The following is a 23,365-nucleotide window of genomic DNA, read 5'->3' as shown; positions in this document are numbered from 1 at the left end:
TTGGACACCAGGAGGAATTTCCTCATGGAAAGGGTGGTCAGGCCTTGGAAGGGGCTGGAGTCCCCATCCCTGGAGGTGTCCAAGGAACAAGGATGTCAGGGCTGGTGACAAGGTGGGGACTTGGAACAGATGACCTTGGAGGGCTTTTCCAACCTGGTAATCCTGTGATTCTGTCATCTGGCATCAGATTTTTTTTTCCCCTATTTTGAGGAGGTGGCAGCCAATGGGCAAGTCTGTGCCAGTGCCCCAAATGCTCTGAGCAAATCCCTGACTCATCCCTTCCCAGGGCTGGCTGGGAACTCACCTGGAATTATCCCAGGGCTTTTCCAAGGGGAGGTGGCACCACTCTCACTTTCATGCCCAGCAATCCTGAGTCATCACAGGTAGAAATGGAATTCAGGGATGTCTCATGGACTTTTTTCTGGGATGTTTTCTTCTCCTGCATTGGGATGGTTTGTTCCTACACGGTGTAGCTGCTCTGTGAGTTCCCTTCAATCAAATAAAGTGGTTACTGTGGGCACAGTGATGCTTTGAACTTCTTTGGAACTTTAATTGAGGAATATCAGAAAATCATCAGTCACCAGCCTGCAGAACTTCCACGAATTCCAAAGTTTGGTCATCTAATGTGGTTTCTCCTGTAGATGAGCTGAGGCGTGTCTGCTCTGTGAGATTCATGATCATGTTTTCAAAGCCTGGTTAAGAAAACATCAATATGGACACTCTGGAGTTTTAAAAACCAAAATACTATGTGTGGTCATTGTGCTGTTAGTTCTGGAGTTTTAAATAACAAATGCTGCATGTGGCCACAGTGTTGTTAGCACTGTCTGTTTAATTTTGGTTAATTTGTGCTACCTGCTGGCAGAATACAGTTGTTATGTGGGCTCTTCACATCAAATATTTCCAGGTGAGCCAAAATAGCTACAGGAACCCCATTGTGGAGTGCCAAATGTGAGCGTGTGACTGAGGAAAGCATTCTCTGTGGGTTTGAGCTGTGCCTGTGGACACAGGGATGAACCAGTTTGGTCCCAGTGATCCCACCTCAGATCCCACTCTTGGAGGGGTTTTACCACAGGAGTTGTCCCATTTTTTGGCCAGGAGAGCTGGAAGGATAAGGAGGGACAGGGAACCAAGCATCCCAGCCTCTGGCACAGCCTGACACCCACCAGCTCCTGGTTATTTGTCACCTACCCTCCACGACAGCAATACTGCCACTGGATCTGCTTGTTTTTCCTCAAACCCTGCAAGTTTAAGCCATGTGGTCCCAAAAATGTGGCTTAGAGAAGGGTTATGTGGGTTAGACAAGCTCAGCTGTGAATTAAAAGCAGAGAATGAGAAGGGATGGACCCAGCGAGCCAAAATCTCAGCTGGTGCCATCGGGTGCCACCTCTGGCTGTGCCACTGCCCAGGACTGTCCCCAGCAGTGGGCACTGCCCTGGGGATCTGCACAGGCCAGGGGGAGTTGAATGCTTTCAAATCCCATGTTTACACTGGGAATATTTGGCAGAAGCTGTGCTGCCAGGTGGGCTTTTAAGCCAGGTTTTATTTATAAAGAGGGCACTGGCTGTGTCCGAACCAAACGGCTCCGTGGGTTTGTACAACGTGGTGTTTACAGTCCCTTGTGCTTTTTGAATGAAATAGAAGAGTTGCCAAGACATCAAGTAAAGGCAGAACATCTTTGCATATCCTTGCATGCCATGTTTTATGAGTGAAACGTGGGAATAAGCTAAAGGATGGTGACAAAGCAAAATGAATGCACTTCAGAGCATTCCTGTTCCCTAAGTCACAGCATGCCAGCTCTGCCTTCCCTGTGCACCTCTGAGATCACCCAGCACTGGGGGTCCCCCCAGGGTGCAGGACTGGGCTGTGGGATGCTCATTTTCAGTGAATGTTGCCAGGACTGGCACCCTGAGCACTGCTTGGTTTGATTTCACCTTCCCTCTGCCACCCTCAGTGCCGTGCAGCATCTCTCTCCTCCTGCTCCAGGTCAGGCTGCTCAGGGCTGGCTGGACACAGGGAATTGGGAGGTGCTCTGCTTTCCCATGCCATGGAATGTGTGTGACACCCCTTCTTCCCAGCTCCCACCATCACTCACTAAAGCTCATATAAATCTATTTCTCCCTGGGGATGACTCCAAAAGCCTTCCCTGATGCCTGAGCAGCCTCAGAGGCTGCAGGTGGATCTGCTGTTACAGGGAGACAGTAAATCCTGGATGAAGTTTGGATACAGGGAATGTTCTGCTATGACCTACAGCTGAGGCAGGACGTGCTGGCTTAACACCACCCTCCCTGAGATTTGCTGTTTAAAATATAAATACAGACTTGACTCTCCATTCAGCTTTTCCTGAAGAGTAAGGAATTCTCCCAGCAAGGAGCAGGTGCTGCTGGGCATCAGATCAGTCCTTCCAGCCCTGTTAACTTCAGTGTATAAACCACATCCCTTCTCGTGCACATGGGTTTGCAGGATTGAAATAGCTTGTAAATATTAATAGAAATAGAATATTAATATCTTCTCAGCACCACGTTTCCCTCACCTCTACCACTGCAGAGTCCTTCTGCCTCTCTAAAACCCATGGGGAGATTTTAGGGTGGGTCAAGTCCATCCCAAAGATTGGCTGTGATGCCTCAGGTTTTGGCTTTTATATTTTCACATTCTGAGCTGCTTTAGTGTGTAACTCTGAACTTCACACCAGGGGATGCTGAGCTCTGTGCACAGAGCAGGGACACAAAACAATTCCTGCTCCAGCTGGGCACCAAGGACAAATGATCCAAACCTCAGCCCAGGAGCACAAACAGCGTGGGCTGGAGAGAGAAAAACCAGCAGGGTGGGACTGATGGGCTGGAGCTGGAATGGGACAATGAACTCCAAGGTGCCAATGGAGCAGAACTGATCCCAGGGAGAGCCCCGGGAGCGCTCGTGCATTTTGGGACCATTTTGGGTCATTTGGGTGCAGCCCTGGCTGGGCTCTGGTGCTGCCCAAGGTGGATCCATGGAGGAGATGCTTTGGATAAATCCCTGCTTTATTCTGGGACTCTGCCCAGCCCTCACAAGGCATCATCTGCTTTTTTAACACGAGGCCTCACAGTGAGCAGCACTGCCAAACCAAGCCAGCCCTGGCCCGCTGCCTTTTCCCCCTTGGCTGCTTCTGCTGCCCAGATGGCTCAGCCTGCCAGCACAGAGCATCAAATCATTTTATTCCTGTGACAGCATCTTGATTCCTGATGATATAGAATCCATATATTAACAGCATCTTGTGGTTCTTCTCTTTTCCCCTTCCAGGAGTGAATTCCTCAGTTGTTGCTGATTTCATGCCCACGTCGTCATGGAACATCTCAAGTGAATTAGATAAAGGTAAGCAGGCAGAAAAAATCCCCAACACCACCTGAAATCAGATTTTATAATCTCCGTTTTTCTTGACTTGACCAAATCAGCAAACAAAGAGAGTCAGGGAGTATTCAAGATAAACCTCATATGCCTCAGGATCCTCTGACATTTAATTCCGTGTGGTTCTGGGATTTCTGGAGATTGCTGTGTTCATTTCTTGTATCAAGAAAATGTTCCACAGGGCAAAAATATTTCAAGGTGTTCTGTCACACATTTTTTTCTGGTGGATCTTGGGATTTGATCTCAAAATTCATAAACATCAGGCACTCCATTTGCTCTGATGCATTTTATTACAAAATTTTAAGGCTTTAATAATACAAAATACATTTGCAGGTGGTAATTAGTTGTAATTTGGTGCTCTCCAAGGGGTATATATTGTTAAAAAATGAGAGATTTATCATTCTCCTTCATTTTGTAAATTAAACGCTGCTAATTTAAGGCAAATTTATGAGATTTCCTCATTGCAAGGCCGTGCAAGCTCCTGAGTCAAACCTGTGCATCTTTGAGGATGCTTTTAGCCACCCTCACTGTGCAATTTGTCTACCACTTTTCATTTTCCAACCATTTACTGCTGAGATGGAAATTTCCCACAGCAGAATTCTATCCCAGATGGTTTCCCCAACTGTTTTTGTCTTTGTTTTGTTACTGTTTTTTGAACATGTGTTCGTAATGTTTGATGTTTATGCATAAATATGTTTTCTGTGCTTAAGGATGAGGAGAATATGTAATTCTGTGTACTCTGGGTTGATCCTTTCACATCTGCCATCCCAGCAGGGAAGGAGCAGGATTTTGTGGTGATCCAGGACACAGCGGAGAAGATGAAAGTCAAAGGGCTGGTGCTTGCTGGTGGGAAAGGGAGAAAAGCTTGTGGTCATTCAGCAGAGAATTCCTAAATCCCAGCAAACTGGGAAGGTGTTGACAGAATGGAGTTCTTATCCCAGGTGTGGGCTCTGCTCAGGGAACATCCCAGAGCTGGGGAGAAGTGGAGGTGATGCTTCCCCCAGGCAGGAGAGTGGAATCACAGAATGCTTTGGGCTGGGAGGGACCTTAAAGCCCACCCAGGGACCCCTCCCACTGTCCCCAACCCCATCCAGCCTGGCCTTGGGCACTGCCAGGGATCCAGGGGCAGCCACGGCTGCTCTGGGCACCCTCGCAGGGAAGGATTTCATCCTGACATCCCATCTCAACCTCCTCTCTTGCCACGTTTCTTCCCTGTTTGGCAGCTTTCTTTGGTTTTTCAGAAAATAGGAAATAATCAAGTGGCGTAGAAATAAAACTCAGGAGTTTGGAAATGCCAGAGAAGGCAAAACTCTGATTTGGGAGAATCCAAGCACTCTTGACTGAAGCATCTCGCCACGTTACCTCCGTGGCACCTGTTGCTGAGCTGGAGATATTGTCAGGAGCAGGTAAAGCGAAATTCCCGGTTTCTAATCCACCTTGGAATGCGGCAATGAGCGGCTGGGGCTGAGTCCCGCATTCCTGGGGGATTACCGGGCCCTTTGCTGCGGCTCATTAGCGTTTAGAGCCACACCTCAACTCAGATTTACATAGGGGATTAAAACAAAATTTATTTATTTTTTGTGCACGAAAAGCTTCGTCAGAGGGGCGGCTTCTCCCGGGGCTCCTGCCAGCAGAGGCACGCAGGTTTTGGCTTGTCTCACCTGGGCTTTCATGTGGGAGCTGCTGCTTCCCTCCAAGCCCTGAAACTCCAGCTTGGATCGAGCCAAACCCTGGGCAGAACAGGGGAAACCTCCGAGGAGAAAATGAGGTTCGGGTCCCGTTTGTTTTGCATCTCAAGGAGTGTCTTGGTTTGAACAGCCAGGTGTCTGCTGAGGAAGGCAGGAGCTTCCCCTGAAATGGAGAATGCAAACCCCCTCCCTCCAGATTATTATAATTTTGAAATTGAGGTGCTCTTAGGCAAAGATATGGAAGTAGGAATAACAGTTCTTTATTAGGGAAGAAAATAATTAAAAAAAAAAATGCAGCAATACAAAACAGCACTTCCAGAGTCAGAGCAGCCCTGTCCCCTGTGGGTCAGGGAGTGTCTCAGCCCCATCCCAGGGGGGCTCAGCCCTCCTGCAGTGCCAGCTGTGCTTCTGCTGGAGCAGGATCTGCACAAGGGGGGAGTTTTCCTTGGAGCTCCAGGGCTGGGGGAGATGGGCCTGGGCTCCTCTGGGAATGCAGGGGGAAGAAAGCTGCTCCTCTGGGAATGCAGGGGGAAGAAAGCTGCTCCTCTGGGAATGCAGGGGGAAGGAAGCTGCTCCTCTGGGAATGCAGGGGGAAGGAAGCTGCTCCCCTGGGAATGCAGTGGGCAAAGGCTGCTGTGGTATTCCAATTGCTCAGATTATATCCAGGTAGGAATGCTCGGCTCCTCCCCTGGGCAGAGCATCTCCCCATGGATGCTGGAATTTTCTCAGCCATGCTGGGACACTCAGTGGCCATGGACAGAAGATAATTAATAAGTAATGGCCCATTAACAGAAAATAATTAATAATTAATGGCCCATCAACCGCAGAGATCTCCTGGAGGGAGGATTGGCTGTGGCCGAGATAAAGAAAACTGCCCAAATAACAGGAGATAACTGCCCCAGCTCAAAGATGGGAATAGGATACACATTCCCAGCCACATCTTGCATTTCCAACCCAAGACAAGGAGCCAAACTCACTTGTCTTCCAGGAGGTGCCGGCATCGCAGTAAAAGTAATTTTAAAGCCTGTTAAGTTCACCACATGAAAGTGGATTCCAAGCAGATTTCCCAATTAAATCCCTGCCTGCTCTAAGTGGCTCTGACTCTACCTGCTGCCTTTTGGAGACGAGCATCTCCTCCTCCAGTGTGTGCCTCATGTTGGGGAAGGAGGAACAGCTTGATAATAATATTCTGCATTTTGAAATAATGACTTAATTTGGTGCTTTCCCTCGCCGGGTGAGTTCTGCAGTGATTATCTTACAACTGAGCCCTATTCAGGTTTCAATTTCTATTAAATAAGCTAAATCGACAGCATTAAACAGTTGCCTGTTTATTCTTTTTAGCAGGAAATGAATTTAAAAGAGACGCAGCCACCCGTGAAGAGCTGTTGAAAGCAACGATTGATGGGAGGGAGGAGGTGGTTTCTCACCAAAACCTAAAAAAAACAAACAAACTGGGCATAAAAAATAAAAAATAATCACTTTTAAAAGGGGGAGATTTAGCTATAAGCATTTCTCTCTCTTTCTCTACTTGTAAACCATGGTGTGCAGAGGGAATGCCACGAGGGAGAAAGAGAAATGAAAATATGATCCTATAAATATTTAATTCTATAAAGAGAAATAAGTGAAGTTGGGGGGAAAAAGGGAGCTGTGGTGGTAGGAAGAGCCCCATTCCAGGGGGTTGGTGGCAGCATGTGGAGCCTTTCATTCCCAAGTTTTTTGAGATTCCCTTTGGTGGGGAGAGCCCGGAGCAGCTCCAGGTGGGAGATCTCCCATGGGACTGTGGTTGATCACTCCAGGAGGTTGGGAAAAGCCTCATCCATGTGTGCTCCTGCACAGCCCCAGGATGTGGCACAGGGGTTTCTCCTTGGATTTCTCCTTCCCTGTGCATTGCCTCCCCTTCTGTCCCCTCTGAGCACCAGCTCCTGCTCCAGCTCTTTGTCTGGGAAAGCTCCCAGTTTCCCATTTTCTCTCTGTTCTTTAGCAAGGTGAAGAGCCCTCCATGGAGCTGCTCCTGTCCCACAGAACAGATCGTGGAAGGAGAAGCTTTTCCTTCTTCCTCCCATCCCATGTCAGTTTATTTCCAAAGAAATAGGCCTGAATTAGAATGAGAACCTCTTTACGTCTGCTCCACTGGAGGACTTGTTTGGGATCTCTTCTTCCTTAGGAAAAGATTATATTGGAGTCCTTGGCAGGAAAGGGTCAGCTCTGGAATATTATTTTAACTGTGAGTAGGAGTCAGCTTCAGTGGCTGTTCATTCTGCAGGGCTGGTAAGGGAATGCTGCAGCTGCCCTGGAATGGGTCCTCCCAGTGCCCCCATTCCCACCTGCAGCCTCCTCCAGAGGCACAGGGATGTGTCCTGGCTGTGCTGAGGGCACTGGGGCAGGGCTGCAGCTCATTTCTTTTTGTTGGTTCTTCCTCCCAAGATCTCTTCCCTTGATCCTTCGGCTTCCAAAAAAAAAAACATTGCTGTTGGTTTGTGCCTATTTTCCTTTTCCTTTCATGGCCTATCAGCTCTGGCAAGCCTTGGAGCTTGGGAACCATTTCCATTTCCAGACATCCACGATCCCAAGCCCAGGCTTTGAGCTCCCCACAGCCTCTGTGGGGCACAGCATTTCCCAGTGCCTGGAACAAACATTCCCTGGAGAGCTTGGCAGCAGGAGTCAGGATCTGACAGAGGAAGATCCAGCTGGGATTTATCCTTAACATTCAAAGGTGTATCAAGGATCACTTATATCAGTGATCTGGGGGTGCACAGCCCAAAATGAGTGTGGAGGGTCTGAAGAAGGGGTGGAAGAGGTGCAGCATTTGGGACTGCATGTCCTGAACTTCCTGGAGATCCTGGTGTGGGCAGAACATTCCCTGGAAGGGCTGGACAGCAGCAGGAGGGAAATGCAGACAGGAAGGTCTGCAGGACATCGGGGTGCAGCCAGCTCAGGGAGCCTTTGGCTCTCCCTCACTGGCAAATCCAGGCTGGAGCTGCCACCTTGGCACGTGGGGAAAACCAGGTGGGTCAAGGCCTCCTGCCTTTGGCCCCAGTCCTTTAGAGATTCCAGATTCTCCTTTGAAATCACCGGATGCGAATTTGATCCGTGTGCTGAAAGGGGAAGAATTACAGCTTTCACATTCATGCACAATTTACCTTTCTATTTTCCTTTATTATCTGGGGGATATGGGGTAAATCAAGCTCCCCTGATGGGGCTCAGGGTTCTGATTCGATTTGTGGGGTCCCGTTAGTAGCAGGGCAGTAAATTACTGCTACTTTGTTTGAAAATTTTTTTAGCCACAGTACATTAGCTCCTTTTGTTTGCTTTTCCACTGACGGAGTGCACGTTTTTATTTGAGAATTTGTGTTTCTTGAATGTCTCATTTATAAATAATACAGGGTGTGAAATTCGAAGGTCACAGAACACAGCCTGAAAATGAAACCACCCTGAGTAACTTTGGGCTTTCACGGCAAAATCTTCCACAAAAAGCTTCACTTACATCAGATTTTTTATATAATCTGAGTGTGTGCAGTGAGTATTGACCATTATACATAAGGTAACTATATATAATAACCTTTTCCTGGCTCATCCAGCTATCTTTGTTTATTTGAAAGATTGATAGATCAGAGGGTCAAGGGACGTGTTTTATTGTACATTTCTGTTCCAAATTTCCTGACATTTTTGGTTGAAAAAAAAAAAATAGACCTTTAAAAGGCACAGAAAGGGCTAATAAGAACCAGATCCTAAAGTGATGCTATGTCAGAATGTCAGAAATAACAGCTTTTCTTTGACTCCACAGCATTAATCTTGAGGCACATACCTTTCCATACACCCTCCCTTTAATGCTGGAGTTTTTCTTTGTGGCTCTTTACTGCAGAGCAGCTTCTAAAGTGACAACAAAATCCCTTGATGGTTTTCAGTAGTTGGCTTTATAGCTGGATGTGGACATTTGTTTACCTATTCCGAATCACTTATTTTTTTGGTGATAAAGTTTAGAGGTTTCCTACTTGGGCTATAAAACTGGTTCCTGAGTAAAGAAAAGCTTCATTTCCCCTCAAAGTGACCTCTGAGACATCTGTCCTTAAACCTCAGAGCTGTCTGATGAAAGGAGGGGCAGAAGCAACTCTCAAAAGCATCCAAGAGTTCATGCAGGGCAGGGAGTTGCCCAGTTCCCACCCAAAAGCAGTGGGATTTGGGTTCCAGATAATGTTTTGGAAGTCTGGTTTCCCTCCACAAGCCCAGTGGTGTCTCCAAGCTGCCAATTATCAGAATGTCAGAATTAATTCTGAGAATCCCAATGACAGTCCCAAGTGGAGATCTGCAAAGCCACCAGGCCTGGAGCTGTGCCCTGCCTGGGTGAGGGCAGGGGTCCTGGTTATCCTGAACCCTCTGGATGGAGTCTGGGAAGGGAAAGTCCAGGACAGAACTTCCATGTGCATCCCAAACTGACTCTTGCACATCTCTGAGGAAACCCACTGGAAATAAAGCTGGGCAAGCTGAGGCAGCAGGTTTCCTTCGTCCCAGGATTGCAGACATTGGATATTTCCACGGGATTACCTGGATTTCTTTAATCCTGATATTTTTCAAGAGTTGCCAGATCATGACTTGAGTACAGCATCTCTTCCCTCCCACTGTCATTCCTCTTGTTTATTCATTTAAAATAGTGAAATTCCAAGTGGGAGTTTTCCTTTTACCCTTTTTAATAACAAGGTCTGGTGATCAGACCCACAGGGAATTGTCTCCCTCTGTGAGTTACGGGCAGATCCAGTAATCCATGATGAATTCTTTTTCCAAGGGATGTGTGTGGCCACGCTTCCATCAGGAATCCTGCTGCTTCCTTCCTTTTCATGGAGCAGCCAGCAAACCCCTCCAGCATCTTCAGGCTGGGTGGACTCTGTGTGGCTGACCTTCTCCAGAGACAATTATTCCATAGGGAAGATTCCCAGTGGTGTGGGTTTGGTGGCAGTGCTGAGATTGGTGGGTATGGAGCACATCCAGGAGCACGCTGGACTCCTGGATGATCCAAGGCTCTGAATGAATGAAAATGCAGCTTTCCCTGAGACACTGCTGGGCATTTTTCCAGCGTGTGCAGTGACAAAGAACCAGGGAGCTGCCAAACCTCTCAGTTCACAAACGTAATTCGAGGCCAGGTTCACAGAATTCACAGAATCACCAGGTTGGAGGAGACCTTAAAGACCAGCAAGTCCAGCCCAGCCCCAACACCTCAACTGACCCCTGGCACCCAGTGCCACATCCAGGCTTTTTAAACACATCCAGGTTGGATGGGGCTCGATCAGCCTGGTCCAGTGGAAGGGTCCCTGCCCATGGCAGAGTTTGGAATGAGCTGAGGGTTGAGGTCCCTCCCAGCCCAAACCATTCCAGCATTCCATAAATGCAATAAGCACTGGAATGTTGCTGTCCCTTACTCCAGCCAGGGCAGGTTCTGCTCCCTGTGCTGCAGTGCATGTTTGGATCTTCAAGTCCAGAATTCAACAACTTCTCCAGGCCAGCAGCTGGAAAAGGTGTCCCCACAGCTGCTTGAGGAAAGGTCTGGAGATGTTTGCAGAGAACTGTGTTGTTCCCCATCTGTAATGGAAGGAACTTGGCTCACCAGCCTTTCTTGTGCACCTGGATTAAAGCTGGTTTAGGCTTGAGCAGAGACTTTAATTTTAGCTTTTCTTTGAATATTCCGAAAGATCAGAAGGGCAGAAAGAGAAGGATAAATGAAACAACAGCTCTTCTCATAAAATGACCCTTCCAGGGTCTAATCCTGCATCCCCATCGTGCTTTAAACACCTTGTGAAATCAGACACACGCAGCACACACGGTGCTGGGGGGGAAAGGTCTCGCTGTGGCCAGCAAATCCTCCTGCAAGCCAAGAGGGTGTTACTGCTCTAAGCTGCATTTTGGTAATTTAAGATAGAGTAACCATGTGGTCACAGAGCAGATTAACATTCTTTGGCCAGCCAGGACGAGCTTTTATTTTGAAAGCCACCTGGGTTCCACTTAAAAGTAGTAGAATAGTGGAGGATTTATTAGGACTGGGCAGGCTCCTATTGAACAATGTCAGGGCAGAGCTGTGGAAATACAGACACTTTTCTTCTTTGGAGACACACAATGCTCTACATTTCATCCTTGCACAGCTGTTGCCGTTCTGTAACATCAAACCAGCACAAAGTTTGGCCACGGAGGATACCTAATATTTGGGTTTTATATGCAGTGTCTCCAATTTATGCGCTCAGAATCATGAGGATGACTTATGATGTGTTGTGTTTGCCTTGGCAATGGCTCAAACCCAGAAATATATTTCAGGCTTGGCTTTCCAGATATTATCTCAAGTCATTTAAAAGTTCATTATAGGGCACCCGCTAGTGCTGCTCTAGTAAAGGGGCTGTCAGCATTTTTCAAGGGTTTATAACTCAGCCATTAAAAAAAAAAAAACTCTCTGTGGGCTGAAACTTGGCATTCAGGGTCTAGGCCCAGCAGTAAATTGTTTTTACAAATTAAAAAAAAATCAGTTTGACTATTATTAAATTATAGGTGGGCTAAATTTTATTTAGAACTCTTTCAGGCTATTCTCCCGTACTTCTGTAAATTAAAACATTTCCCAAATGTTTTTATAGGGAGCTACTCTAAAATATGGACAGGCTTTTGTTCTGTGCTTGAAACCCTGAGATTTAACTTAAAATATAATAACAGTGCTTATCCCAGCATAGCACTTTTCACCTTCAAAGTGCTTTATGAGCATTATCTCATTAATGTACATAGCAGCCTCCCCATGATGTAAGGGGGATTATTATCCTCACTTTATGGCTGGAGACATCGAGCCAAAAGGTTTAAGGCTGTTTTTAAAAGGCCTTAGTTGCACAAATCCCATGTGAGCTTTGATTGGCTTTGGGTGTCTACTTCCCTTTGGCTCTTCTAAAAATCACAACTGAGCTGATTCACCCAAGGCTGCTCCGAGCCAGGATTAAACTCAGACTTTCCAAAGGCCAGTGCCACCAGGCTGGATCATTCCCAGTACACAAACCCCATCCTTTTCCCTAAGAAATTGTTCTGTAGGTCAGAGGGAGTCAGCTCCATCCGGAGGGCTCCTGGATGGCAGGAGAGGGTCAGATGAATTGTGGTGAAATGGTTTGGATTGGAAAGGACCTTAAAGTTTATCCCATTCCACCCCTGCCAGGGGACACCTTCCACTAACCCAGGGCTTGGACACTTCCAGGGATCAGGAGCAGCCATGGCTTCTGTTGGAAAACCATGCCAGGTCCTCACCCACCTCACAGGGAAGAATTTCTCCTTTGATGGGCTGTGGAAGGTGAGAGACACAATAAAAATACAACTGGGTTTCTCTGCAGCCCCTCCACACCAGGCAAGGGCAGCAATGGAGGAGTTTGGTGCATGTCAGGGGAGGGATGCTCATCATTTTGTGTGCCTCAGCAGCAATACAAGGTTTTTGGGGAGTTTATTTTCAATTCCAAATCTGATTTATCTGTGAGAAACATCCTCCAGAGCTCCCAATGCCTTCAAACCTGCCCTGTTTAAATCTCATCTCAGGTGAGCTGCTTGATCTGGCGTATCATTCTGATGCTAAATGTACGGATTTGAGGACTAATCTAGGGTGAATTTAGGAGATGAATTTGTTTCAGTGTTTCTGCAGTAGCTCCTGGAGGAAGGTGGAGAACAACTAGAGGAGTCAGCAGCTCCTGAGGCCACTTGTGTTGGTACTTCCAGAGAAGCTGCAGCCACACTTTTTCACTGACTTAACGATTTCTATTGATACTTCAAAATCCTTCTCCAGCCTTTGGAAACCTGCCCTCCACCCTCACTGCTTGATTTGCCTCTCCTGTATTCCTCAGGACTTTAAAACCTGCTGTTCACCGAGCTGTTTGTCAGCCAGCCCATCCCAGGGTTAGCTGGAGATGGCTGAGGGAGCATTATCAGGAATTACACAAATGGCTGCGGTTCAGAAACGTTACCTTGGGTAATTAACTGCGGCTCTCCGGTCCCAGGCTATTAGTGGGGCTTTATTAAACCCAGATTGTGCAGAGAGAGCAGGAATCCAAGAGCTGGCTGGAGCTCTGCTTCCCAGGGAGGGTGTTGGGATGGCAGGGCAGAAACCTGCCTTGGGATGGAGCTTGGAGAAATGGTCCTGGGGAGCTGAGGAGCCCTCGGACACCCCTGAGAGACTTGGACCCTGCTGTCTGTCCTACAGGGCTGGGCTCTCGGCCCTTTTAACCCCATCCACAGCTTTCCTAAATAGTTGGATCTGTGGGAGTATCAGAACAGCTGTATTTCATAGAATCATGGAATATTCAGGTTGGAAACGGACTTTAAGATTACCAAGTCCAATTAGCATCATGTTCACCACTAAACCACGTCCCCAAATACCACTTCCATGTGTTTTTTTTTTTTTTCCAGGCATGGTGACTCCACCACTGTCCTGGGAAGCCTGTTTACATGCTTTACAGCTCTTCCCCTGATTTTTCCCCCTGGTACCCAATCTAAACCTCCCCTGGTGCAACTTGAGGCTGTTCCCTCTCATCCTGTCCCTGCTCCCTGAGAGAAGCACAGTTTCACACCTGCACATCAGAACTTAATTGAAAAAATACAGGTGGAAAAAAAAATAAATCTGTGGGCAGGGCCTCGGTGCCAAATGTTTGTCCCAAATGGCTCCTGGGACCAGGTGAGGACAGGAAGGCTTTGTTCAAAGTGCTGTGCAAACACAGGGTAAGTTGTGTGCTAAACAGATTAAAAACAAAGGCAAGAGATACTGCTCTCCACAAACCATAATGAAGGGAGGAGCTGGGCAAGCCAAGATTACAGGGATAATTAGGGAAGTGGCTTACTTAGGCAGGTTGGGTGGCTGAGCTGGTTTGGAACATGCTGGAGGGTTTTTTCACACTTTTAGGAAGGTTTCTTGCTGGAGTGAACTGCAGATGGACTTGAGAGTGATGGAGCACAAGCAGCCCAGCAGCAGTTTGGGGATGGAAGTGTCCAAGGCCGGGTTGGACAGGACTTGGAGCAACCTGGGATAGTGGAAGGTGTCCCTGCCCGTGGTAGGGGGTGGAACTGGATGAACTCCAAGGTCCCTTCCAAACCAAATAATTCTGATTCTGGCTTCTCTTGACCTCCTGGTTTGGCTCTGAGAGTTCAGGAGCCAGATGCAGTGGGGATTTCTCATTCCTTGGCCACCCTGATGGGACAGCCAGCAGCTGATGGTGGCTCTGGGCACAAACAGCCACTGTTAGGTGCTCTGACATGGAGCTGAGAGCCTGAGGATCCCATTCCCCATCCCCAACCCATCTCCCTCCCTGCCTTTAGAGGATTGAATGAAATGGTGAATGAGGAATGGGTCTCTTCCTGAGGGATGCCCAGTGAAATAGCCCTTGACAGAAGGCAGTGCTCAGGAGTGGGTTAGGAGAGATTCATCTTCATAATTTTCATTTCATTTGATTTTTCAGCCATGAGGCCTATTTCAGATTGGAGGTAATCCTCAGTACTCTTAGCCATGGAAATACTGAGTGAGAATAAAGTCTCCTTTCCAAGATATGATCCTTATTCCTCATCTCTGCAGCTGATCCTTACAAAATCACGGACAACACGCTCTCTGCTCAGCCTGTGAGTCACTCAAAATGCCATGGAGACAGGATCACAGAATCCTGGAATGGTTTTGGTTGCAAGAGACCTTAAATCCCACCCAGTGCCACCCTGCCATGGGCAGGAACACCTTCCACTGTCCCAGGCTGCTCCAAACCCTGTCCAGCCTGGCCATGGACACTTCCAGGGATCTAGGGGTAGCCACAGCTTCTCTGGGTAACAGGATTTGCACTTCCGAATTATTCCTTTCATATGTTCCTACATTTGGTGGATTCTGGCATAAGCCACGGGCAGGTCAGCATCAGAAATGAACAACTGGAGTGCTGAGACATTTTTCCTGTGTTTCTGTTAGGAAAAGGGAAAGAAAAAAGAGCATCAGTGTTTTTTTTTTTTTTTTGTCTGTGCTAAATGAAGCCAAAGAGGAGATGTTGAATCAGCAGAGGGATTTGTGTCCCATTTGTGTCTCATCCAAAGACAAGCAGGAGCTTTCTCCACCATGACATTCCCTGCTCTGGAGTCCTTCACTCCCCTTCTTTTCTGTCCAACCCCAGATTATTTCCTAACGCTGGACGAACCCATGAACAACATCACCACCACCCTGGGCCAGACTGCAGAGCTGCACTGCAAAGTGTCTGGGAACCCCCCTCCCACGGTCAGGTGGCTGAAGAACGACGCTCCCGTGGTGCAGGAGCCGCGCAGGATCTCCTTCCGAGCCACCGCCTACGGCTCCCGCCTGCGCATCCGCAACCTGGACACCACCGACACCGGCTACTTCCAGTGCGTGGCCACCAACGGCAGGAGGACTGTGTCCACCACCGGCGTGCTCTTTGTCAAGTTTGGTGAGTTTTCTCCTCTCCAACTCTTCCGGCTCTTGTTTTTAGGAGGAGGTGTTTATCCAGGGGAGAGCGGTGCGCTGGCCTCGTGGGATTGTTGAGGCGGGAAAAGCCAGGTTTGTTAAACTTATTAAAGTCAGGTTATGCAGAGAGAAGAGGAATCCATGAGCTGGCTGGAGCTCTGCTTCCCAGGGAGGGTGTTGGGATGGCAGGGCAGAAACCTGCCTTGGGATGGAGCTTGGAGGAATGGTCCTGGGGAGCTGAGGAGCCCTCGGACACCCCTGAGAGACTTGGACCCTGCTGTCTGTCCTACAGGGCTGGGCTCTCTGCCCTTTTAACCCCATCCACAGCTTTCCTAAGTAATTGGATCTGTGGGAATGTAGGAACAGCTGTATTTCCATAGAATCATGGAATATTCAGGTTGGAAAAGACCTCTAAGTTCATCAAGTCCAACCAGCACCCAGCACCACCACCATGTTCACCATTAAACCATGTCCCAGGTGCCACATCCATGTTTTCTGAACTGTTGTAGGGATGGTGACTGCCTTGGCTATGACTGTTTCAACTGTTTTGGAGGAGAAATTTTCCCAATATCCAATCTAAACCTCCCCTGGAACAGCTTGGAGCTGTTTCCTCTTGTTCTGTCCCTCTTCCTTGGGAGCAGATCCTGATCCCCTGGCTATTCCCTCCTGTCAGGAGCTGTGCAGAGCCAGAAGGGCCCCCCTGAGCCTCCTTTGCTCCAGGCTGAGCCCCCATTAATGGAGTACCTGGGTAGATTCAGACCAGAGGAGAAAAACTCCTTTATTCTGAGCGACCTCTGTGTCTGGTGAGTGAGAAACTTCAGCTGGCACTGCAGGCTGAGGGGCTGAGATGAGACACATATATACCTGTCAGGGAAAATAAGCACTCATTCTCCCAAGTTTATATTGAGATAACTGCCTTCAAAGCTGATCATACCACTCTGAAGATTCCAAACAAGAACCAGGTTTTGTGTGTCTTCTCCCCCTCCTCCTCCACGGTCAGGGGGAAATAATTCACCGAGATGAAGATATTTGCACACAGTCCTGGTTAATCCTCTTTGGAACTGGACAAATAACATGCAAGGAATGATGGATGTGATGAGTTTCATCGGTTTTTTTTTCATAAATCTCCCATGTTTTCTGATTTCTGATAAGAAATTAATCATTAGGTGTTCTCTAAGGCAGTTTCAAGAGGAGGGTGAGTTGCTCACCTGTTTATTGTCCTCGTGTCATGTTCTGCAGCCAACACAGGCTTGTCTTTGGTGCTGAGGGACTGCCACTCCTCTGTTCAACTCCATAAACCACAGCAACACCACAGACTGGTGCTTTTATCTTTTAAAAGGTTTTCAAAAGCTTCCTGCTTGCTACCTCGCTGTAACTCATCCTGCTGTTTTTCTTCTGTCACTTTTCCAGGTCCCCCGCCAACAGCGAGCCCAGGATCCTCGTAAGTCCTTTCATGTCTCTTCTGTGCCTTCATTAATCTTGCATTTCAGCAGTCAGAAGTTCATTTGTCATTTGGGGTGACAGGAGCACTTTTCCATTCTGCTTTTTAAGTCAGATGGGATGGTAATTTACTGTAACTGAGTTATCTGTCTCGCAGTGATATTTTCATGTTATCGTGTCAACTCCTATTTCTTACCCCAGACTTCTTAATTTCCAATATTATCACCTTTAGATCCTCTGGTGCCTTCAGTCTGTGAAGGGATTTCAGTGCACCTACAGGTACTTCATCCATGTCACAGCCCAGTCTGGAAAATATTTATCACTACAAGCAGATTTTACTACCCAGGGTCTTCTTGCTGATTTTAAGGGTCATAAACCGTGTCTGTCTCTCTGTACCTGTATTAATAAACTGTCTGAAAAGATTTCTTTAAAGATGGAGTAGGTGGGTGGGAGCAGGGGCTGTTTAAAGCACAGCTCCCTGTGTCCTGGAGCTCAGGTTTGGCTCCTGCTGCAGGCTCTGAGCACTCCCCATGTTGTATTTTGGCAGTGAAGCTTCTGTCTCGGGCAGTTTTTGAGAATATTCACTTCTATCTCTAATTTCAAAATACCTGCTCAAACCTGCTCACCTTTCCAGTGCCTTATTGTTCTCAAGTGTGAACTCTGGCTGTCCTGACTGAGGTTTGGAATCAGTTTGGTGGTGCTGTGTCCAGCTTATTCACATCTCACATTGTGGAAAAATATTGAAAATCCACCTCTCCTGATGAGGGGAAGGAAACACAGAACCAACCAAACCAGAAAATTCATCAATTAATGCAATGAATGCAATTACAAGGGATGCAAAAACCTGGGGAGGTGAAAAGTTCCTGGCTCCTTATGGAAAATCTTCCATGAATAATTGCAGAGGATCTAAATGAGGAGAAGCATCTGACCACAAAAGGATGTTGTAGGATGCCCTCTAATGGACCAGCCTAAAATGTGGTTTTATCTGCCCTTGTGAAGGTGCCTGCTGTGGAATGCTGGAGTTTGTTTTGGAAGGGATTTCTTCCCTTTCTTTTGCTGGGATTTCAGCTCCCTTAGGTGATCCTGTGGGGTTCTGGGCAGGGAAGTTTCCTGCCTGCTGTGGGATTTGGGGGCTGTTGGGCTCTCCAGCAGTTTGGAGACTTAATGAATGAGGTGAGAAAATGGGGATTTTGTGCTGCTCCCACCTAGTTTGGGGGTTCTGGAATCTGTGGGGTTAAACAACACGTCCTTGGTGGTCAGAACCCAGTGGGAGCAGTGGGAGCACAGAGAGCTGGGCTGGAATTTCACTGTCTGGGCCACTCAGGATTGCCTCACTTTTTAAAACAAAATACATTTGGGAATCTTTTTTCCCATTTTTTTCTTTCTGGCAAGGGGTTTGGTGGTTTTTTTTGCTCCCCTTCCAAAAAAAACCCCACAACTTAACCAGCTAAAATACACACAAAGGATGTGAAAAGAAAGGAAGATGTTCTCTTTAATAGCTGATTTTGTAGTTGTAATAGTTATGATTTTGTAACCAAAAAGAAATTTAATCACACTTCAGTTGCATGTTGTGAAATGCAGGAGAGAAATTGCCTGGAATTCTGGTTCTTTGTGTTTGCTGCTCCTTCCATGCAAAGAATATCCTGGGGACTGGATTGTGTGACTCTCATGTAGCCTTCTCCCTGTACAAGCTGAAAAATGAATTTGTAGCCATTAAATTAATTTTCTGGGGGTTTTTTTCTGTGCAAACCAAGCCCATCTCTGGCAGTTTTCAAGCTGCAGGGTGAGAGATGAAGTATCTGGCTGTCCTCCCTCATCATCCTCCCTCTGGGGAAACACTTCTCTTGGGAATAGTCTGGAAGCTGGGTCAGAAAATTCAGGAAAAAACCTGATGGCAATTTCCTGGGCCTGCTGTTCCCATGTCTTTATCAGTCAGCTATGAGTGATATTTATTGTTCATTCACAGATTTCACTTGAGGATCCTGTTTTTAAAAATATCCACACACTCAGCCCTTTTCCCTCCATACTTTATAGGTGCAGAAAAAGAGATGGGCCGAGTGTGGATGGGAATGGCAGATGATGATTTCTGCCAAAGGGATGGATAACACAGGAATTCTTATTTTTGCTGCTTTCCCTGAGGTGTCCCAGAGCCAAAAGTCTGATTTGGGAATGAGTCTGAAGCAAAGTGCAAGGTGCTGCTGGGGTGGGCAGCACTGCCTGCCCTGAACATCCTTCCTTTAATTCAGCCCTGCTGGACAGGCTGTAAAACCCTTGGGATCACATTCCATGATCCTGCTCTGCTGCTCTGACCTAGCTGGGAGAAGCTTCTTTTGTTTAAAAAAAAAAGAAAAAAAAAAAACCAAAACCCAAACAAGCCCTATTTGTGCTTTAGAAAGACATAATTATTGATTTTATATAATAAAATAAAATATAATAGAAAAATAATAGAAAATATAATAGAAAAATAATATAAAATACAATAGAAAAATAATGTAATAGGAAATATAGAAAATATTTAGAGTGAATATAATATAAAAATTATTAAAATAATATAAAATGCAATATAAAATATTTAGAATTAAATATACTACAAAATATAAAACCAATTTAAAATAATAGAAAAATCAGCCTGGGAGGGGCAGGGAGCTCAGGGAGCTCTGGCTGCAAAGGGCCACCCTCAGCTGATGGAGCTCCTTCTTTTAGCCATGAATTCTGATTTCAAACACAAATTGGGGTGCCTGGATAATTCTGGGGAGATCAAAAGCAGCGTTTTTGTCAGTCACTGGGGTATTTGTGCAATGTTCTGTGGCTGTGTGCTGCACACACAAATTTATCACAGAATCCCAGGAGGGTTTGGGTTGGAAGGGACCTCAGAGATCCCCCAATTCCAACCCCCTGCTGTGGACACCTTCCTCTAAACCAGGAATTTGCACTGTAGCCATTGCTTCTCAAAAATTCCCCCATTGTTTTTGAAGTTCCTGTGCTCCACATCCCTTTGAAAATCACTTTTTATCCATCCTGCATGGTCCCTTAAGGACACCAGAAATGTGTCTTCTCCTCAGGGGTGGCTGCAGAGATCAGAACCAGAACAGAACGAGGTCAGAGCACAGCAGAGCCCTGGAGATGAGAGGATTTCATGTCACATTTGGCCTGGGAAATGGTTCTGTGCCCAATCTTTCTCTTCTTTTTGTCTCATTCTCCATTGTTCCCCTCACCCTGAGCCTGGGCTTTGTGCTTATCCCAGACTTTACCCACTGCAGGAGAAATCCTGGGCACAAATCACTGAAATTAGAGGTGGTGGAGCAAGAACTTCCACAAGAGCTGCAGTGAGAAAGAAAAGGAAAATGCCAGTTTACATGGGCTGGTGTAAAAATGAGCTGGAAAAACCCTGCTGGACTGGAATCCAGTGGGAAGAGTGAAGGGAAACGCTCAGTATTTATCATTTATTGTGTTGTGAGCATGTTCTGAAGGGGTTCAACCTGGATGTGCATGGCAGGGATGTATTCCCAAGTGGAATGTGTACATGCTGGTGCCAATATTCCTCTGGAACAGTCCCTTTGTTCTTCATGGAGCCTCTTCTATATATAAATATCCTAAATATGGCATTGTTTTGTTCTTTATTTAACCACTGGGAACGAGGAGAGGGGAAAAGAGGAGACAAGAGGGCTGTAATTTTAAGGAGCATCTGATTCATAAAATGAAATGGGGTTTGTGATTCCCAGAAATAAATAGCTCACAAGGCTCGAGGAACCACAACCCCCCCTGGATTTTCCTATCCTTTTCAGTGATTCAGATGATTTTTAAAAAAAATTCTTTTTTTTTTACTTTCAGCTAAACACATCTGGGTTTTTTAGTAAAACAGATCTTTTGTGCAGTGGCTCTGTGTGCCAGCAACAAGAAAATGTGTAAGCGCTGGCCAGCATCCAGGTGAGGCTTGGCCAACTGTGTGTGTTATTGTGGATTTCAAAGAGGAACACAAAGACTTTCCTCTTTTGGCCCCAGAAGGTAAAATTTAGAGAAGAAAAAAATGCCAATCAAGAGGCCAGAACAGATTCACTGCTCCAGCAGCATCCTGGGAGTGATGTCCCTGCACTCTGGCTGCCAGGTTTCACTCCTGGAATCCTGGAGTTCCAGCCTGTCCCACATTTGGTGGCTGGCACAGAAACTCCCTCCTGCTGTTCAGTGATGGAAATTCTGAACGAGGACTGGACACAAGTCCCAGGTGTTTTGCTGAGGGATCTTCTACAGTCCCACTGTGTGCTGGTGCAGCAGCTCGTTCCTACAACCCTGTGGGATCTGAGACACAGCCCTGAAGTGGGATATTGCATGCAGAGGCCAATATAAATATATTTTGGGGGAAAAGAAGCCCCACTTGGTGCGAGGCTGGAGCCTGAGTGGCTGATGCTGACACAAACCATGTTCATCCTGCTGCGTGACTTCATCCCAGGGAAAAGAATCAGAACCCTCCCTCAGTGTGCCAGGGGCTCAGGCAGGTTATCTGCAGTGGGAATGTTCCTGGGGAGAGCTGGCCTTGTCCTCTCCATGGGCTCTTTGATCTGCTGCACACTTATCTCTCGTGCCACTGATGCCTCAGGTTTTAAATTTATATTTTCACATTCTGAGCTGCTTCAGTGTGTAACTCTGAGCTTCACACCAGGGGATGCTGAGCTCTGTGCACAGAGCAGAGACAAAACAATTCCTGCTCCAGCTGGGCACCAAGGACAAATGATCCAAACCTCAGCCCAGGAGCACAAACAGCGTGGGCTGGAGAGAGAAAAACAAGCAGGGTGGGACTGATGGGCTGGAGCTGGAATGGGACAATGAACTCCAAGGTGCCAATGGAGCAGAACTGATCCCAGGAGAGCCCCGGGAGCGCTCGTGCATTTTGGGACCATTTTGGGTCATTTGGGTGCAGCCCTGGCTGGGCTCTGGTGCTGCCCAAGGTGGATCCGTGGAGGAGATGCTTTGGAGAAATCCCTGCTTTATTCTGGGACTCTGCCCAGCCTCTGCTCCAGGGCAGCCCCCACAAGGCATCAGCACTGTCTCACCTTTCCCCTGGATTGTTCTGCTCTGGCAATGCTGAGGGTGCTCAGGTTTTTGGGAGTCGTGCTCTTGGTTTTTCCTAAGTGAGCAAAAAGAACTGAGACCCCCTGGGTAAATGTAATACAGAATTTGGGAAGCCACAGTCGTGTCTTGTACAAAGTGAATTGGCTCCAGAGCCTATTCCAGGGTGTTTTATCACCTCAGGGTACTTAGGTAGCTAAATATACACTTTATCTGGGAATGCCAGGCTCCTTTGCCTCTCCACCTCCCCTTATCTCCCAGCCATGTGGGAAGCTGAGCCAAAATAAGATTTAAGGTGTGTTAGAGGGGCCTGAACTGGAGCTGGTGCAGCTGGAGGACAACTGGGCACCTGGTCTGGGGGATCAGCCCAAACTGGCCTGGCACAGAAAACAAATGGAATCACAGGGTGGGCTGGGGTAGAGAGGAAAATCCCTTAAATCCCACCCAGTGCCACCCCTGCCATGGCTGGGACACCTCCCACTGCCCCAGGCTGCTCCAGCCTGGCCCTGGGCACTGCCAGGGATCCAGGGGCAGCCCCAGCTGCTCTGGGAATTCCATCCCAGCCAGGAATTCCTTCCCAAAATCCAACTGCTCCTGTCTGCTGTGGCCCTGCATCACCCACTGATCTTCGTGTCAGCCATGAAGAGCCTTAAATTGTATTTTGTTACGCTGTGGCAAGCCTACAGAAAAAAAATTGCTTTGGAGTTGGGTGAAAGATTGACCTTAGAAAGAGCTTTTGACTTTTAGAAGGGTGCCTGGTAAGTGTTTCTGCAGATTCCAGCTGAAGTGCTCCCTTATCTGTGGGCAGAGCAAACAAAAACCCCTCCTGCCCACACGTGGCAAAGGCCCAGGAGCCAGGGCTGCATTATCTGAAAACTAATTAATTACGGAGGCGTCAATATTTTCTTAAGCAGGGAGTGAAGTACATTAGAACTTGGGCACGGGGAGCACAAAGGGAAGACAATGTGCCACTGAAACCTGGCTTGGTTTTCATCTGAGCAGGGTCACCCACAGCAACTCAGGATGGGAATCAATATTTGGGGTGGAGGTGGAACGCTCCAAGCAGGGTTTGAGGGGTTTGGGTTTGTATTTCCATCAGAATTCCACACTCAGTATTCCCTGGCCTGGCATGTGGGATTTGATCCTGGGGGCTGGGGGAGTTGAGAGTGAGGATAACACTGAAAAAGGCATTTGTGCTGTCATCCTGTCTTTATTGCCTTTATTTCTATATCAGTCACTTTATTTATAGTCATATTTTTATATATATATCGAGATCTTATTGCCTTTTTTAACCCTGGATCCAGGAAATTCTCCAATCCCTCCCAGGGTCCTGGTTATTTATTGGACTCAATGA

At 47.2% G+C, this 23,365-nt stretch overlaps 1 protein-coding gene across 1 annotated transcript in view; it reads left to right on the top strand.

Moving 5' to 3' along the window:
• Positions 1-23,365, top strand: part of ROR1 (receptor tyrosine kinase like orphan receptor 1) — a 153,549-nt gene that overhangs the window by 99,737 nt on the left and 30,447 nt on the right. The window contains exons 2-4 of the mRNA XM_077785317.1: positions 3,277-3,348; positions 15,203-15,490; positions 16,918-16,948. Of these exons, the coding sequence (XP_077641443.1) occupies positions 3,277-3,348; positions 15,203-15,490; positions 16,918-16,948 (391 nt within the window). The remainder of the gene's footprint in view (positions 1-3,276; positions 3,349-15,202; positions 15,491-16,917; positions 16,949-23,365) is intronic.

Source organism: Lonchura striata, chromosome 9, assembly GCF_046129695.1.
Source record: "Lonchura striata isolate bLonStr1 chromosome 9, bLonStr1.mat, whole genome shotgun sequence".
Classification (NCBI taxonomy): domain Eukaryota; kingdom Metazoa; phylum Chordata; class Aves; order Passeriformes; family Estrildidae; genus Lonchura; species Lonchura striata.
Note: the sequence above shows the minus strand (reverse complement) of the source record. Positions and strands in the feature narration are given on the sequence as shown.